Raw genomic sequence first — 18,956 nt, 5'->3', positions numbered from 1 at the left:
TATTATGATCCTATACACTATATGTTATAATATGCTGTAATACTATAGTACTGTTCAGGTAGATAGAACGTTTTACAACAAATGAACAAATGAGGCGTACTGGAGGAAATTATCTTCTCACTTTCTTCCCAGTGTGAACACACCACAGTTAGAATCAGTATGGTTGGCGTACAGATGAAGTTCGCAGCTGCTGTGAGGAGATGCATTTATTAACAGACTTTGTCCTGCTGGCTCTGTGCAGAGCTGTAAACTGGCACACACCCCATCTATTCCCTTGAATGAGAAAGTGTGTCCAAACTTTGGACTGTAATTGAGAATTTTTACTTAATATAATAAATAATGAAAAAGTGGACTGTCAGCCCCTACAGCCACTGTAGTATTTTAAACATCTGGCTATTCACAAACACTTCATTACATTTAATTAATTTTGTAGTTATGCAGTTGCATATACAAAAAAAGAAGAGCTTGGATGTAGAGAGAATGCTCTTAATACACATAATTGTTTCTATCATAATCAGTGTATCTTCCATTTTGACAATATGATGTAAATTAATTATAGTGCATTTATTTGACACTATTTTATAATGTCATAATCATGTATCTTGTTACACATAGCCAAACCATTAACATATAATTTCAGTAATTTTGTATACATAAAAAAACCTTCTTCTCATCTTGTTTTTTAGATGATTTCCCACAAATACCAATTTCAAAACTAACATATTTCATATAGTACAGAATATCAAATGCATATTAAACTTCTAATTAAATATGAAACATACAAATTCAACCTTATCTTGTTTCCAAACTGTGTTGTATAAGTTATGTTGTCTGTGCAGCCCTGTGACTCTCTGACAGCCAGGGTGTCAGCATCACTGTTTTCCTGTATGGAGAATTATGCTCTTCAGCTCACATGAAGAGATAAGCTGATCAGATGACTTTTTGCTTGTTAAAATATGCAAATCTCTACTGGGTAAAGACAAAACTAAACAAAGCACTTTATAGTGATTTTGCATTACTTGAATAGCCCATGGGCTCAACCAGTGTTTAGTTATCTTGAATCACTCGATCATTGTATGTAAACTTTGGCATCGCAAGTATTTAATCTGCTTGAAACGGTTCACTGATAAGACTCTTTCCCATTTTATTATTTTATCATACTAATTTTAGATAGTGAAATGCACAGAGCAAGCTTGAAATACGGCGATTCAGAATTTAATAAAAAAAATGAATTTACATTAGTGAGCTTAGGAGCTTCCAGAGTCTACAAAGTGTTGCGTATGATGTCTGATAGGATTTGGATTAACCAGAGGGAGAGTTGGTGGGACTTTCAGGAGCCGTCTCCACACATGGAGACATTGATTCTGCTGGCAGTCCAGATAAAGATAAAAAGACGTTGCTGCAGATAACTTTGGTAAACTTCAAGCTGCATTGTTTTCTAATACACTTGCAAATACTGTAAATCTGTGCCTGCACTTTGCCCTTTTGTACTATTTGACTTTTGATTCAGTATGTTAGAATTCACATTTACGCTGCATTCGACTTTATATCTAGCCGATGCTCTTATTCATGGTGCAAGCTCAGAAATCATAACAAATCAACCAATGGGAAAGAGGTCAAAGGTGAAGGCTATTATGTAAATGCCCACAGGATGAGATATGTTTCACGGATCACATTTATAATTAAATAAAACGGGATATTTTATTTAGGCGATCACGTGGCTGCTCTCTGGCAGGAAGAAGACACATTTGACATACAGAGGTTAAAGGTCGCAGCATCTCCATACAGCTCGGTGAAAGCCTGGACATGTTAAACCATTTGACAAGCTCACTTTGTTGCTCACTGTAATGAGGCTGCTGCATGGGACCAAACAGCCGTCCAATTAATCACTGAATAATTACCCACCTTTGTCTTTTCTCCTGTGATAGCAGGGAGCTGCCCCGCATATGAACAGAAAACAGGAGCCGCTGATAGGCTTCAGCTTCAGAGTGCTGTTTTGTATTTTGCTGAGGCCTGTGAGTTAAATATTTCTCCAGGCCTATTGTTGGTTGATTAATGTTCAACAGTTTGCAAAGCAGCTAAGGTTTGTTTGTGCTTAAGACTAATCAGATGACTCACAGTAGTCAAATTTTAATTAAGGGACATCCATGATTTACCATACTGCAATCTGGGCAGGGGGCCCTTGAGCAGAAAGGGGCCCTCAATGATATTTCTTGATATTATTATCTTATTATTATTATTATAGTCATTATCAGAAACCTAGTATGTCCAAAACAAATGATGGAGTGACAAGGTTTCCACTCGACAGCAATGTTATCCAGTCAGAATAAAATAACAGCTGTTTGAGTGACAGTGCCGAGGGGCCCCTGGAGGTACTAATGCAGCCTTGGAAACAGCCCTGAAATATAAAAAAAAGAAAAAAAAGAAAAAGTTTTAGTCATTTTGAATTCATCAATAATGATTAGGTGTCCACATCAAAACATCTGTACCTTTAATAACATTGCCCTTATACAGTGTGTATCAGTATGCATTATTATGCTATGTATTAATGACTAACCACAAAACCACAACCACCACAAAACACACTGAGTCTAAAAAATGTCATCATTAAAATAGGAGCTAAAGACACAAATCATGTATGTAGTTTAACAATGAAGATTAAATGAGTGTTTCTGAATGTTGGGCCTGCCTTGTATATTACCTAATGTGTCACATGTTCAGCAACACACGCATACACAAAAACCTAAACAAATAATCTTCTTATATGAGTACTTGTCATCTTTGAGCTAAGTGGTATCGACGAGGCTAACGACCCTCATACAGACTTTCTTTTGTTCTCGGCCCGAATCATTCTGTAGTGTGTCATATTTGCTATTGGCCTTGCCACCACTTTGATAGGGATTAGGTGATAACGGGGGGTGGAAGAGAACCTCTGCACAGAGTCAACTGACCATCCTCAAAGCAAAAAAAAACGACACCCCACCCCGAAGTTCTGTTTGTGGCCTCACCATGGCCTTCTGAGGTCTTCAGGTGATCAATATATAAGGTACCCTGACACAAGCAGGAGACACACTCAGAGACTCCCAGTGAAGGAACACACTACCAGAAGTGCATTAGAAACATTTCATTGCTGCTATGTGGAAGGACTCTAGTAACGGTAAGACCTGCTTTATACTAAAAAAACAAGGAACTTTGCTTGCTTATTTTCCATTGCTCATCCTATAGATTGAATAGTTCAGTATGTGTTTAAACTGCTTGGAGAACTTGGTTGATCGTTTTACTGCACAGTGATGACTCAGACAGGTAGTGTCAGGAACAATGCCAAAAACAGAAAAGCAAATTAAATACAGATCATTGTATTAAGTTATGCAAACATATTGACAGTACTTGCATGGCAGATAATGTAAAACCTACCACCTACAAAGCTAGAATTTGCTAGTATTAGAATAATAATTTGGTATAATCAGTACAAGACATAAGACATAATGTTTTTTAGGCAGCACACAGCATCACAAATCAGTACTTTATTGTTACTTTTTTATTAATTATTCTTATGATAATTGGCGTCATCGTTCGCTTTTTTCTGTACATATCTGTTTTGTGTGCTTAGTGGTACAGCATCTATCACTGTAAATCTTCATAGCAGCAGTCAGGTCTACTGTTACATTACAGTCTTTGGCTTAGTTTACAACAAGAACTTAATGACTGGAATTGGAAAAGATTTGTTGAGGATCCCATCTGATGTAGAACTTTCTCTCCTCTCTTTCCTCAGATGATGCCAGACCTGTGGGCTCCGGTGGCTCCTCCTCTCGCAGCGCCAGCCGTAGAAAGAGGACTAGTTTCTCCAAAGAGCACGTGGAGCTCTTGCGCATCACTTTCGAGACTGACCCCTACCCTGGCATCAGCCTCAGAGAGAGTCTATCCCAGACCACAGGTCTTCCAGAGTCACGCATCCAGGTATGAAGTCACCTCTGGCATCACATCAATTGCAACAAAAATCTGTATTTTAGAAATAAATGTTAAATTATGAAATGAATTGTTTAGAGTCAGTGAAATTGTTGGTTCAGATAAGTTTGAAAATTATCTTTATTTGGGGAATTGGATGCTGGTGTTCTTCCAAGATTAAATATACACAATTGTGCACGCTTTGCACATCAGCATGTCAGTAAACACACATGGTTGTGTGGTAAGTCAAACTGTACTGTGCTTTCTTATCATTAGAAGGACTCTGTTTCCAATGCATCCTGCATAGAATTTTTGATACCACTATCACTCTCTCACTTGATTTCCCTATCTTTAAAGATGACACAAGCTGTTTTTATCAGGATCTTGTTTGAGGTGACAGATAGACTGTACAGCAGGCTCTGACAGCTGACAACTACTAGATCTGCTCCCACCCCCCACTCCTCCTACACTGGTGCCTGTTTGCCCAGAAAAATGATTAACAGAACAGAATGTGTTGTTTATCTGTCTAAGCTCCTCTCTTCTTTTTTTTCCTGTCCAGGTGTGGTTTCAGAACAGAAGAGCTCGCACCCTGAAGTGCAAAGGGGCCAAGAAAGCACTGTGGCAGACTGATAGTTCAGTCCAGGAGGTACTACCTACACCCCACGCTGGTGCCAGGGGCCCTCAGGCTGGCTCAGTCCCACAGGGTCCCCCACCGGCCTACCCAACCCAGGTGAAGGAGGAGATGGAGGAGGCCTGCTTTTATGGACAATGTCCTCCAGCCTACCCCCCTATGGAGGAGCATGGCCACTATGGCTCCATGTATGGGCCCCAGCAGGGCAGCCCACCCATGAGGGGCTACTGGTCCCAACCAGGCAGCCAAACATCCCCTGTCACGCCACTGTGGTGCCACTCTCCCATGGAAGCGAGAAACTACAACTCAAGTTCTAACCAGGCAGCAACCTATATGTACCCCAGATCAGCAGAGCAGCAGATCTACATGCCCTGCTCCACCTCACACTCCTCCACCCCGGACACCCCTGATTCTGGATACTGGGACACCAATCTCGAAAGTAGCCCACCACAAGAAAGCCAGTACTGGCAGCTGGAGGAGTCGTGCAGTGGGGCTCCTGTGGATGGATGCAGGGAGCCCAGTAATCCATCCCTGGTCCGGGACACCCGCCTGCCTGAGCTGTCCCTGCAGGATATTCTGAGGGAGCTGAATGAGGACTGGATGGGAGGAGAGAGACTAAACAGCCATGCATCTGAGGAGAAACGGTCTTTCTCCTGATGACTCTGTGATAACATGACAGGACATTTATTAATATGTAATATTAAGATTTTAATCATTTGAATATTGCTTCTGAGATGTGTACATAAAAAAACTCCAAGAACTTTGCATACACAAGGTTTTTTCATCCCAACAGGTACATTTATATTTTCATTTATTCAGAATTTAAAACCTCTATTTATGATTTTCTACACTTTTATACAAATAAATCAGTATTAATAAAACTCAAGGTTTCTTTTGTTTTTTTCATGCCAGAATTTACTTTGGGTTAATGTCAACAGAGACCACTATTGCATTACAGTAGTCCTTCAGTTGTCCAGGTGTGACAGGTTTTCTATGAAGTAAGTCATGCACTACAACCAGTAGATGGCGCTTTTGAGTTGGGAGAAAAGGAAGAGAAGGCAACAGAGTTCTTTCTGACCCTTAACCTGCCTCTGTCTTCTGTGGGGACACAAGGTCTAATCATTTTCAAAGTGAGAGGATTCTCATTAAAAATATAAGATTCAAGATTTTCTGTGAGTTGAAAGAAACATATTTTCTTTTAATATCATTTTAATGACTATGATATGCAGGAGCATTTTAAGTCTTATTATATCCAGATTTAATAGTCATGAATCCCTGAAACTGACAAAAACAAGAGTTATCTGACAAGTCAAACATGTTGCTGAATAAATTGTGGTTCTCGATGAAGAAGAAGAAACATTTACTTGAAAATGACTTTAAGCAAAGAGTGAACTTCCAAGGTGTAGTAGCATTAGTTAGTTAGGTACTATAGCATGAGTTTGAGCAGTTCGATTGCTAACACACACACCCACACACACACACACACACACACACACACACACACACACACACACACACACACACACACACACACACACAATGGACCCATCACCAGTCTGGATGAGTGAAAAACACATATGTCATCATTATATATGAAGAATCGGTAATTGGCTATCGGGAGATAAAGGAAATTCTGAACGTTCAAAACAGGGGAGTAAAAACTTTTAAACTATTCCATAGTGCTTGTGTTTAAAACTTGAATTAATTTTGTTATTTTACTATTATGAAAAAGGACTTTCCCTTTTGACTTTCCCTGATTAAAGCTCACCCATCAGATTTCCCTCTGTAGGTTTCTCTGATGGGTGATAGTTCCTGATATGATGACCCCAATACATATTCTGTTATCAAACACGCAATGGGAAAAGCCCAAAAACCAGTACACAGGATGTTAGTTTTGTGGCTTGACGTGGTTTCCAGCAGCAGTGAAACATGCTCACGTTGTTTAGACTGTTTTGGCCTCTTGCCTTCATCCTCAAGATGAGAGGAAGGGTGTTGTCCTTTTGTTAGTGTCTGGTGTGGGTTCCTGTTCTCTGAAAAAACACACAATAGGCCCGGGACACAGGAGGAGAACCTGGAAATGTCGCAGACTGTCGCCCTTTTGACGTGTGTCGGGCAGGTGGTCAACAACACATGATGCTCAGTACACAAGACGTGGACAGCTGAGTGTAAAGGATACTGGCAATAAACCAGACTGAGATCGGAGCGATTAGAGCTAACCTTGATACCAGTAATTATTTAGGTCAACAAATTAGTACCATCTGTTTTTCTTAAATATTCTGCAGATGATGGAAAAGTCTAAGTATTGGATGACAAATATAGCACAGTATAGCCTACAGAGGAAGAGAATACAACTTAAAGCAGCTATAATCAATTTCACATTCACCATGGCTGCATAAAAATACTGGCAGGAGTTATAGTGAACCTGCAAATGAGTTGGTATCTTCTACACCTACAATACCAACTAAAAACATCTGGATTTTGTCATGAATGCTGAGTCTTATCTCTGTATATTTGCCATAGCGGAACACACGCCTTAAGCCACATACATAGACCCTGCCTATGAGATAAATGTTTGACTCACTCTAACTCACTTTTCAACCTTTAAAAACCTTCAGAAGTAAAGAACATATATAACATGACAAAAACTTGTTAGTAGTGATATCTTTTATTATTCATTTTAGTCAATAACATTCAGATTATAGCAACTGCAAGAAGTCATTTGACACTGAAAATACAGCAGGCATTTTATCTTTGAATCAGAATATGAAAAACACGAGGAAAGCATTAAAAATAGTCATACGTGCAAAGAAAACTCTGAATAAGTAGCTATGGCATTGTTAAGTTTAATAGGTTCTAATAATAAATGAGGACAATTCACTTCAATACAACAAAAGAAATTACTGTTAAGTGCATTTAAGTGCTGGAGGTCCATTCATACCATTATGTAATTCCTTTACGTACTATTCCCTGAGATAGAAGGAAACTTCTCTATACATTTAATTACAAAAAATACTTGTTAGTTTGTTTTTTGATATTTCAAAAAAGAATCAGCCGTAAAGCACTCATAATGCATTTGCCAAAACAGTTCTACATGACATAAATACCCATTTTGTCTTGTTTTTTATCTTCCCAAATATTCAAACATAATCTTAGTTACAACAGTTCTCAGACGTGGATTAATCATGTTTTTTAATCACTGCATTAATCATACTATAGCCCGGTTCCTGAGGCTGCAGGTTACTGACAGTCACCGCAGGCAGTGGCTGCAGGAGCAGATGGTTACTGTGGGCTGGAGGAGGAGGAGGCTGGATCAGTGGATGACTGGAAGAAGCAGTTGGTGGAGTTTGGCAGAAGTTTCAGGCGGAGGTGGAAGCGGAGGCGGAGGGGGAGGGGGAGAGGGGGGCTCTCCCAACTTTCTAGCAGAGGGAGTTGGCTGCAGCTGTCTTTCCGTATCTGCAGCGGGAGGCAGCAGTGCAGGTAGCTGTAGAAGTTGGAGGCTGGAGGCGGAGATTTGGGCTGCAGCTGTTTGCGGGCATCTGCTAATGGAGGATTAAGATGAGCTTTATTATTATCTCAGGGGGAAACTGGTTTGCAGTGTGTGCAAAAAAAACCCAACATACACAGTAAAAACCATTCACACTAAGAAAGAAAGAGAAACAGTAGGGAGGGATACAATAGCAATTCCACATATGGCAGAAATCCTGTGTAAAAAAACACAAAAAACTACAGTACTGCTGTAAGCTAAGGCATGCACACCTGGTGTAGGTGGAGATTCAGATGCGCAGCTCTGCAGGTGGAGGGGTGGTGCAGGTTGCTGGCAGAGGTTGGAGGTTGGAGGCTGCAGGTTATACGGTAGAAGCTGGAGGCTGGTGTGAAGCTGTCTGCCACAATCTACAGGTGGAGGAAGTAATGCAAGCTGTTGGTAGAGGCTGGAGGTTGAGGTTTGTGCTGCATCTCTCAGCACCAATCTGCAGGTAGAGGAGGTGGTGGTGGTAGAGGAGGCAGGTTGCTGGTAACTGGTGGTTGGAACTGGTACATCTTTCAGAATCTGCAGGTGGAGGTTCAGATTTCTGGCACAGACTATGTATGAATGTTTGGCTGCAGCTGTCTGCCAGAGGCTGCAGGTGGTGGTTTTGGTTGTAGTTGTCTGCCAAAATCTGTAGGTGAAGGCAGCAGTGCAGATGTTTGGTAGAGGCTTGTGGATGAAGGACCAGGCTACAGCTGTCCTAGCCACCACCTGCAGGTGAATGCGGCAGCTGCAGGTTGCTGGCAGAGGCTACGTCTATCTGCTGTCTGTAGGTGGTGGCTAGGACAGCAGGTGACTGGTATCAGTTGGAAGCACAGTTTAGATCTGATGGAGGCTGAAACAGGCAATTGGTGGAGGGTGAGACATGGCAGCTCTACCTGCAGAGGCTGCAGGTGAAGGCTGGAATAGCAGAGTGAGAGGTGGATGTGTAGCTGGCTGGAAAATAGTTCAGACAGAGGCTGCATTTACTGTGAAATAGACAATTCTACTGGTTAAGAAGGCTCAAAACGACAGTATTATTCACAGATTCGATCTTATTGAAATATTTACACACTAATGACACTTTCAGTTCAGTTTCAGTTCTTAGCTTTGTTCTGGTGGCTGCTCAGGCTCTGGTTCTTCTGAAATATCAACATTATAAAGGGAAGGATAGACTCCGACCCTGTATGATACATATACATTTATAAGCCCGTTTTCATTGGTTGATGTCGTAAACGCGGGACAGTTCAGTCTCTCCCACAGCGTCTGCTTGATACGACGGCCAAGCTCCAGAGTGTACGGACGCAACCGGCCATTCTTGTATCTGTGAGAAGTGAAAGAAGAAAAAAATTAAATAATCATGATATGTGGGATTCAAAAGGTTTTATATCGATTTTTCAGTGATAATAAAAATGTGACAATGATTTGATTGAAAGTCACACCTAAGCATTGCATCAACCACTTCATGGTAGATCTGCCGGTACTCTTCCACAGAGCGGTTGTGTATCTTCAGAGGGCCGTCATCTTGCAGGGGTGCATTGGAGAGCCAGGGGCTGCAGGGGGCCACAGTTGAGACCACTGGCAGGTCGGTGGGAGGGATGGCGGACCGAGGGACCAAATTCAGCAACCCTGGAATTTTAGCAGCTGGGCTGGAGGGCCGTGGAGCGGGAGCCAACATCTCCGAGGGTTCAGCAGAAGGTTTGGAAGGATGGGCCACGTAGGTCCACTTCCTTTTGTGGGGAGGTTTGGCAGCAGAGTGCTGGTGCTTCTGCTCATGGGGAAGTTCAACAGAGGATAGAGAAAAATCTGCATTAATTGCACCACTGAAGACTTTGGAAATGTTAAAAAAAAAAAAAACCTTCCAACCACTAGATTATTCAAGTCTGGATGCAAGAAGAATTTAATTTCAAGAAAAATAATGTCACAGAGTACAGCTGTGGGTTAGTGGAGTTTGATGGGAACTTCACAAGAATGTTAAATGAAGTAAGTATGCAGCACAATAAGCCTGTGCAGCAGAGGCTGTGTCCACTCATTCATTCCTCACTACATAGTGCACTGTGTTAAGCTGTCTGATTCTGTAGTTTGTGAGGATCCATGTACCCTTAACAGTCCAGTAAATATTATTACAGCTTAATACCCTAAATATTGGACTTACTTAAAAAGTAAATGTGGCGCTATTCACAAAAAAAGCACATTATATTCATTACATCATGTGACATAAACAGTGTCCACTTTTGTTTTATTTGACAACAAGATAGTGTTCACTTATACAACTGGCTGCAGCTAGAGTGTTGTTAGAGGGTCATTTTTTGATTTTCTACAACTCCTAAATGATGAAATGGTTTGTAAATACAAAAAATGTAAATTCAAACCTGGTCATTCCTGCAGCAGGGACACTTTCTCCAGGCCAGAGGCTTCCTGGAAGCATCTGCCCAGCGTGCAGAGACTCTCCTGCTTCTCAAGTAGTTGTGGTCTTGCAGGATGATGAGCTCATCACACTGCAACAATATAAACATGTTAGAACGAGGCTCAACGACTACAGAAAATGCAACAAATGGCATTGAATAATGTAAATTTCATTTAGACATTTCTACAAAAATATTTCACTTTTCTGAAGAATATGATATGACTTTTAATCAGTGTAATAATGTCAGATATTTGCTGGGAATATAAAATAACAACTTCAATGAGTATGAATGGAGCTGGTATAGTCCATCAATGACAGTATGCATCATTGTAATAATGCCCTGGTGCATCATTTTTACTCTTATTTGTTGGTTAATAATTTCTTGACCATGTGACCCCAGGTTGGAATAGTCAAATACATTAAAAACACTGCAAACTTTCAAAGTGTTCAAATCTCACATTTTCCATGATGGAAGTTTGCTTTCTCGCTCTCGTCAGTCTCATTGAGTCTTTAGTCCTTAACAGGAAGTCCTTTGCAAGAAATTGCTGACCTTTGTTTATGTTTTGTTTTATGTTTAAATGAGGATCATATAGAAATGATGCACCTGGAGACAAAACATAGCAACCATGGAATCCTCAGAATCTATTTTGTACACATCTGTTTTTATAGTCCAATGGAGCCTGGGGGCGTATAAAATAGTATCATATGCAAAGAAATGGGCATTGAAGTATTTATTTGGGAGAATTATGTTATTTGTGTATAATGTAAACAATTCACTGTATGATTAAAGACACACAGATAAACCTTTGATTGACTCTAAAATAAATCAGCTTTTTCAGACCACAGTACTGCATACTTACTTAAATAAATGTACAGTATGTGCAGTATTAAGCCATCTGGTGCTGTCTCATCTTGTTTCTCTTGCTGGGGCTGATTCTCTACTGTCACCCTTGGTCTCTTTTAGGTAATCAAAGACCGCCTAGCTGTCAAAGACAGTAAAACACAGATACACTAATTAGATCCAGAGATCAGTGCTGTAACTGCAGTATCTTGAGGGAAATGTTCCCTCCTGTAGTTATTTATAACCACTGCAAACATTTTACATACAGCATTATGTTTTACCTTGTTCTTCAGTGTCAATATAAAGACATTGCTGGGCGACTATTCTTCATGTTCTTCTTCGTCATGGGCCTGTTCCCTCATCTTCATTTGACCTTTGGTGCTGTCTCTCATCAACTGGTTCATCCTGGGGTTGTCCACTGTCTCATGTCTCCCATTCAGATCCTCTGGAATCTTCTTTTCATCCAAGTACACTGAAGGGAAAAAAAACTATCACAGAACAAACAAACAACCAGGTGATTAGTGTCAACTGCTCTACCTCCAGAGCCACAGCCTGACTGAAAAAGGTGTAATTTGTAGTTATCAAACTCATCTTTTATATTCCATCTTGAATGTTGGCCTGTTTTGATCCTCAGTCAAACAATCGGGTCAAATGTGACTCTGAGAAGGCAATGCTCTTATGTTGACTCTTTAAGATTCCACCATGAAGAGGATTAATGTTACTTACCATATTTGGCCTTTTTGGCCTTTGTTTCCTCCTGGTCACCTCCTACAGAAGTTTGACTTGTCCTCCCAAGCTGCACCAGTGCACTGAGTTCTTTGTCATTGTTGACACAGCTGTTGGTCTCCTGTTGGCGTAGATAGATGTATCAACCTCAGTGACATCCTTTTCTCCTGTGACAGAGAGGAGCTTCTCTGGGAGGCCACAACACGACACCGCGAAAACCTCATATCACGACAAAACGCGTCATTGCAAAACCTCATATCACGACACAACGCATCATCGCAAATCATGTCATCGCACAACCTCACAACACATCACAATGCGTCATCTCAAAACCTCATTTCACAAAGCCACAAAACCTCATAACACGATACAGCAAAACCTCATATCACGACACCGCAAAACCTCAAATCACGACAAAACGCGTCATCGCAAAACCTCATATCACGACACAAAGCGCCATCGCAAAACCTCATATGACGACACAAAGCACAATCGCAATTTAAAGTCTTTAATGAGTGAAGTTTGGTCAAAAGTCTGTCAGATTTCATTAATTTACATTAAATTACAGGTTTGTGAACGCCTCAGCAGTTTAATAAATACTAAAACAACATGGACTTTAAAATAATGACTCTCACAGCTTCCATAATGAAACCACTTTGCTGCTGTCAGTTGGTATCAGTCCATGTAATGTGTGGGTGATGAGAGTCTGTAACAGCTGGCTCTGTCTATATGCAGGTTTTATAGGCTACTTTTACATTTTCATATAACCTATATCAACTAAACTCAAAGTGAATATTTCATCACTTTATCAAAATCTCTAGACAGATTCAGAATAACTGGGAACTTATTTAATTAATAAAAAGACATGTGGCATATTTTCCACTGAGATGAAGGCAGAATTATATGAAATCAGGTCGAATCTATGAATTTATGGTAATATTATTATAAAGCAACATTTGCTTTTGACAGGTGTTTCATTTTCCTGTAATTTATTATGTAATCCAGACTTCGGGTTGGGGGAGTGTTCATGTGTGAACCTTTTGACTAAACATCAGTGACCTTTGAAGGTTCTGAAAGTCTCAACAGTCAAATACATTGAAAAAAAACGCAGACTGTCAAAGAGTTAAAAATCTCACATTTTCCATGATGAAAGTTTGTTTTCTTTCTCTGGTCAGTCTCTGTGAGTCTTTAGTCCTTAACAGGAAGTAAGAAGTCCTCACTAGAAGCATTAATTTCAGAGAAATCGTAGAGAAAAGTCACTTTAGTTGAGCGTTCGGTGTTGTTTATGTTTAAATAAGGATCATGTAGAAATGATGCACCTGGAGACCATAGCAACCATAGAATCCACCATAGAGTCCATTTGGTACACATATGTTTGTACAGTCTTATTCTCACCTCTGTGTAGAAAGTTTCATCCAATCAACCTGAAAAAGTCCTGAGATCAATTTCACATCTGACTATGAAGAAATGTTTAGATGTCACTGCTATATAGCCTAAAGATTTCAGTCTTTATATAAAACAGCTCCTCATCAGGGAGACTGTATCTATTCTGACAAATAAACTACAAGCTTATATATTGCAAACTGTTCAAATAACTAAATCTATAGAATATCGACACGTGCGTCTCCAAATTGAGAGGTGATGTGCGCATTTTTACGCACGTGGCACAGTCGCGGTAATTTCATGAATCATTGAAATCTTTCAGTCAGGATCTAAATGTTACTGACCTGCAACACTTTTGCTGTTACACGCAAACTCCTGTAAACACCGGACAGTCTTCAGAGGAACCCAGGATTTCCTCCAATGTCAAAGCTTTAAATGATTATTCCAGCAGCAGCCGCGCGAGACGCTGTTAGGTCCCAGAGGAAGCACAGCTGGGTGGAGATGTTATATTGTTACCTTGTAATATAATGAGAACGTGAGAGCAAATCAACTCGGCATATGTATTCAGGATATTAAAGAGTTGTTTTTTCCAATTACACAGCCAGTTTGTATGAAAAACATATTTCAGCTTATATGTTACTTTATGACTCAGTCTGGAGCTGGTTGTGATGTTTAAATGTTATGTAACACTATACTGTGTGGAGGAATGTTAAGGAAGGAAGTTTTTGTTGTGCTGTGTGTACAGTATTATTATCTTTACTCTGATACAAGTTTTCTCAGATGTCTTTATCAACTCCTATCCCACTACCATAGACCCATTTTTGTTTTTTGAAAGGGGAAGTATAAGATGGCCATGTCCATGTTCGATATGTCAATTTTTGGGTTGATCGTTTGTTAGTTTTTTTTATTTAGGTCACAACACAGCATTTTATACAGTGATGTTTTTGTTTTGTTTTTTAAAAGGTCTCACTACAATGGAATGGCTATGGGACTAACATCATCACACATTAATACAATTTAGCTAATTGAATCCAAATGTATGCAATTCCCAGACTGTTTTGGGACCCCAATATGCAGAAATATTCAATTACATCATTTTTAGAATAGGTGAAAATAACACATTTATACTGAATGCAAAAAAAAGCATATTTTCCCCACAACTGCAATGAATTGGCATAAAATGGTCATGTCTGCAAAGGAGAGACTGATTGGTATCCATAGAACTCATTTTCATTCTGATATCTCGAGTTGAAAGGTCAAGGGACCCGTCTGAAAATGGCCATGCCAGCTTTTATCTTTTATCTTCTCTCCAGCTTTAAAACTGAGCTACCTGCTACAACCTCTGAATGACGCTGGTGTCCTTGTGGAGTTTATAAGGGTATACAGCAGCGTATGTGAGAGTGTAGAGGATATTCTATATCAGTCATCTATTAATCTGATAAATGTCCTGTCCCTTTGTTTGTAGGGCATTGCTTACATAGATAGAAGCATAAACACACCTACCCTGACAGCCACCATCAGCCACATGAACTACCTTTGCTATGTGTGGCTGCACCAGCATAACATAGAGGCAGCCAGGTGAAGCTGCAGTACTATATACAACTATGGAGTGCAGTTCATAAGAATTTGAACACTGACGTTTAGCCTTTTGGTTTTTGCAGTTGGACTTAAAATGAAACTATGACTGAGATTAAAGTGCTGACTGTCAACCTTCGTGGTGTTACAACCCTATTTGTCACACAGTCTCTCAATTGAAGGACATTGTATAATTTTAAACACATAAAGTGACCAATACGTTGTCTTTATAACTCAGCAGTGGACTGTTTTTTCCCAGTCATTCTGACAAACCCCATACCAAATCAGTGTGTGAGTCAACCACTGAAAAGCATTATCATCCATCCACTATTTAGCTATTGGTATAAATAGAATCTTCCCCATTATGTACGCTTTATAGAAGTATGTATGCTGCTAATCAGCTGTTTCTGTTTACTGTAAATGATGAAGTGTGAGTCTCATCTTGACCTTGCTACGGTCAGATTGCGTAACTGAAACATTTCCTCTAAATGCATTAGATTACAGCAAATCCCGCACTCAACGTGCAGTGTGTAACATCATGCGCTTTATCATGTGTTTCATGGTTACTAAATAATACTAAGCTCCATCCTCTTCCTCCTATTAGCCAGACATGTTGTTGTCTGCTTGTAATCAGCTGCAGATCATGGGATGATGGTTTAGTGTGTGTGTGGGTGTGTGCATGCGTGTGTGTGTGTGTGTGTGTGTGTGTGTGTGTGTGTGTGTGTGTGTGTGTGTGTGTGTGTCTGTGTGTGTGTGTGTGTGTGTGTGTGTTTGTGGTTGAAGGTGTGTAGTGACGCTTTGGCATGATTGACATATCTGACATACCCCACATTCCCCTGCAGACGTCTACATGAGGTCTCTTTCTGCCAATCAGTTCATCTCTGTCTGTCACACACACACACACACACACACACACACACGCACACACACACACACACACACACACACACAATCCAAAAGGATTATCAAACTACTTAGCCTGAACAAGGGTTGTGAGACATTACTTGTAATTAAATGCAAGGGTACACACACACTTACTGAAACACACACAAAGCAATAAAACAGTGGATTGTTTTAAAGGAATCGTCTCATTTTACTTCTGCTCACCCCACACACACACACACACACACACACACACAAACACACACACACACACACACACACAGTGTTCACAGCTCTAGTGTTGAACTAACTGGGGGCAGACAGGCGTGTGAGTGATGGTCCTCAGCTGCTGGCAGTTGCAGTGGATGAAGCCTAGCCTTCACTAAAAATATGGCCTGTAATTTAACCAAACCCTCCCAGGGAGTCCGCACTGGCTACACGCTCTAATTTAGGAGCTCATCTGAGAGCTTTGTGATTGCACTGCGCCACTCTCTCCCGTCTGCTGCCTCATCCTCAGTTTGCATGTTCAGACTGATTGATGATGGTCAGTGACAAGGAAGGTGTGTGTGTGTGTGTGTGTGTGTGTGTGTGTGTGTGTGTGTGTGTGTGTGTGTGTGTGTGTGTGTGTGTGTGTGTGTGTGTGTGTGTATGTGCGCGTGTGTATTTGTATTACTGCTTGTGTGCTCAAACATGCGTACTATACAATCTAGAAGATAGTATCTGGAAACTGGATAGGAGACATGGGAGTGAGGAGCTCTTACATTTGTTTGCCTTTCCCAGAATAGAACAGCAAACCGCTTGCTGGCCAGACTGCAGTCCTCTGTAAATAGACTGATGTAAAACTATACTATTGAATATGTTCATTTTGATTCATATTCATTCAGAGTGTATAAAACACACATAAATGCAATTTCATTTTCATTCAAATATCCTCAGAGGATATACAGGGTGAACAGAAATATCCTGTGTTTACATGTTTTGTTTACATGTGAATATGCTGAGATGCAGAATGCTGCAAACCAATATATTAAACTGAAGCTGACACCTTTAAAGTTGGCTCCATACAGAAATAGACAGTTGATATTAAATGTCATCCACATGGGAAATAAGGTCAGCCGCTCACTAATGAACTCCAAGGCAGGAAAGTCTTGTGGTACCTGCCAGAGCTAACCCACACTGCAGCAACTTAATACATAAAGCACATATAGGCTGTATGAACACAGGATGTGCCCTTCACGAAATGACATTTAAAATAAAGCAAGTCTTACATGGTTAAATCCCTTCAGTAATGCCATAGAAACGTTGTTATCATGCTGAAGCATAAGCAAACGAAAAAAAAAACCCATGTGGGCCACTGATACAAAATTCACAAAAACCCATTAAAATAGAAAATTCTGCTTCACACGAGGCACCAAGCTGTGAAGCTGAATTTAACCAAAGACTGAAGAATAAGTCAATTTTATGCTTTATCGTGCATTCTATGATGATGTACTGGGGACACTTTTTAATCAAATGGCCTTTATTTCTGATTTGTTCTTTTGGTTGGGTGATTATAAGAGTTTACAGCCATAGTGGTTCTGTAAATCTGTCATCGTCAATGTATAGAAAACCAAATAATAGATGAACCAAAGTGTTGGACAAATTGAAACGTTGACCCAATGATGGTACTGTAAATGGAAAGGTAGGAGATCATCAAAGTTAATAAAGACCATAAATGTCTGTAGCAAATGACATAATAATCCATCCAGCAGTTGACCAGACATTTAACCCTGAAGGACAGATATTAGCCTGCTGGGGGCGCCAGAGGAAAAGTGAGTAGATTTCCAAAGTCTTATGATTTCATCCTCTAAGGACCATGAACGTGTTTATCAGAATGTATGGAGAAGTTGAGATATTTCACTCAAAACTAAAATAAATCACCTACAGCTAAAATCAGTAGATATATGAAACCTTTGACCTACTAGTGGGTCTAGATGAAAAGTCAGAAAGTCACAGTGGTCATTAAGATTCATCCTTTTGGCACCATGAATATCTGTATTATATTTCATCGCAAATAATCTATCTGATAGTTGTTGGGACATTTAACCAAAAACTTTGATACACAGTTAATGCTATATATGAAAGGCAGTGTACCAATAAAGTCAATAGGGTTCATTCTCTGGGGACCACGAATGTCTGTACAAGATTTAAGTTACTAACTAACATTGACAGAGTAGTGATGTGTCGGCTATGGCTCCCATCTTAGTTCCTTCTTTCTTTCTTTTTTAAATGAATGTGTATGTGTATGTGTATGTGTATGTGCATGCGGCCAATCATGTGTGACAGCAGGTAGAGATAGAGATCATACCATCATGTTAAAAGCAGGCAAGGGGCTGTTTTCTCTTTGATTTTCCCATTTCACATAGCATTAGTAACACTGGCCTGACACTCCAGGGCTAAACCTGTTGGATGCTGTTTGTGCACATTGTAATTTATTTTTTATTTGTAATATGACACACTATGTTCTGCTTTGAGTGTGATTTGTTTGGAATGATTTCGGATTTGGATAGTTGAACATATCTATGCATGAACAATAGTGTTTGATGTTTTTTACATTATTTAAGGTTTTTTTTAGACCAAACATTATGTGAAATTATGGTATTCTAGAAATGATGAGGTTTAGTATAATTATATTGAATAATTTCAGTGATAAATGTGCACACATACCAAGTCAAAACATTGCTCAACTTGGCTGAATTCTAAAAAAACACTAAATGGGACTAAATAAGGAGCTGTTTGGGAGCAGAAAGAGGCGGCTCTTGATCTGACTCACTGAAAAGAGCCAAATTTATTTCACTACAAATGAAGTTAACTAGTTTATTTAGGTTCAGGAGCAGAGCCACACCTCAACCACACTGTCAGGGCCTGGTCAACCCATCTATCCCTGATTGTCTCAGATTCTCCACCTTCCTTCCCTTTTCTTGTTCCTTCATCTTGCCCTCTTCCTACCTTATTCTAGGTACTGTCTGAAGGCCAGTAATCAGTTCAGGTGGAAACATGCTTGAGACAGGACCCCCACACA

At 40.0% G+C, this 18,956-nt stretch overlaps 1 protein-coding gene across 1 annotated transcript; it reads left to right on the top strand.

Moving 5' to 3' along the window:
* The first annotated feature begins 3,135 nt into the window (after positions 1–3,135).
* mxtx1 (mix-type homeobox gene 1) lies at positions 3,136–5,233 on the top strand. The gene is made up of 3 exons (XM_062430987.1): positions 3,136–3,157; positions 3,773–3,957; positions 4,505–5,233. Exons 1-3 carry the CDS (start codon positions 3,136–3,138, stop codon positions 5,231–5,233), a joined length of 936 nt encoding a protein of 311 aa, XP_062286971.1.
* The last annotated feature ends 13,723 nt before the right edge of the window (positions 5,234–18,956 follow it).

This window comes from Scomber scombrus, chromosome 12 (genome assembly GCF_963691925.1).
Source record: "Scomber scombrus chromosome 12, fScoSco1.1, whole genome shotgun sequence".
NCBI lineage: Eukaryota > Metazoa > Chordata > Actinopteri > Scombriformes > Scombridae > Scomber > Scomber scombrus.
The sequence above is the reverse complement of the archived record's forward strand: the minus strand, read 5'-3'. Positions and strand labels throughout refer to the sequence as shown.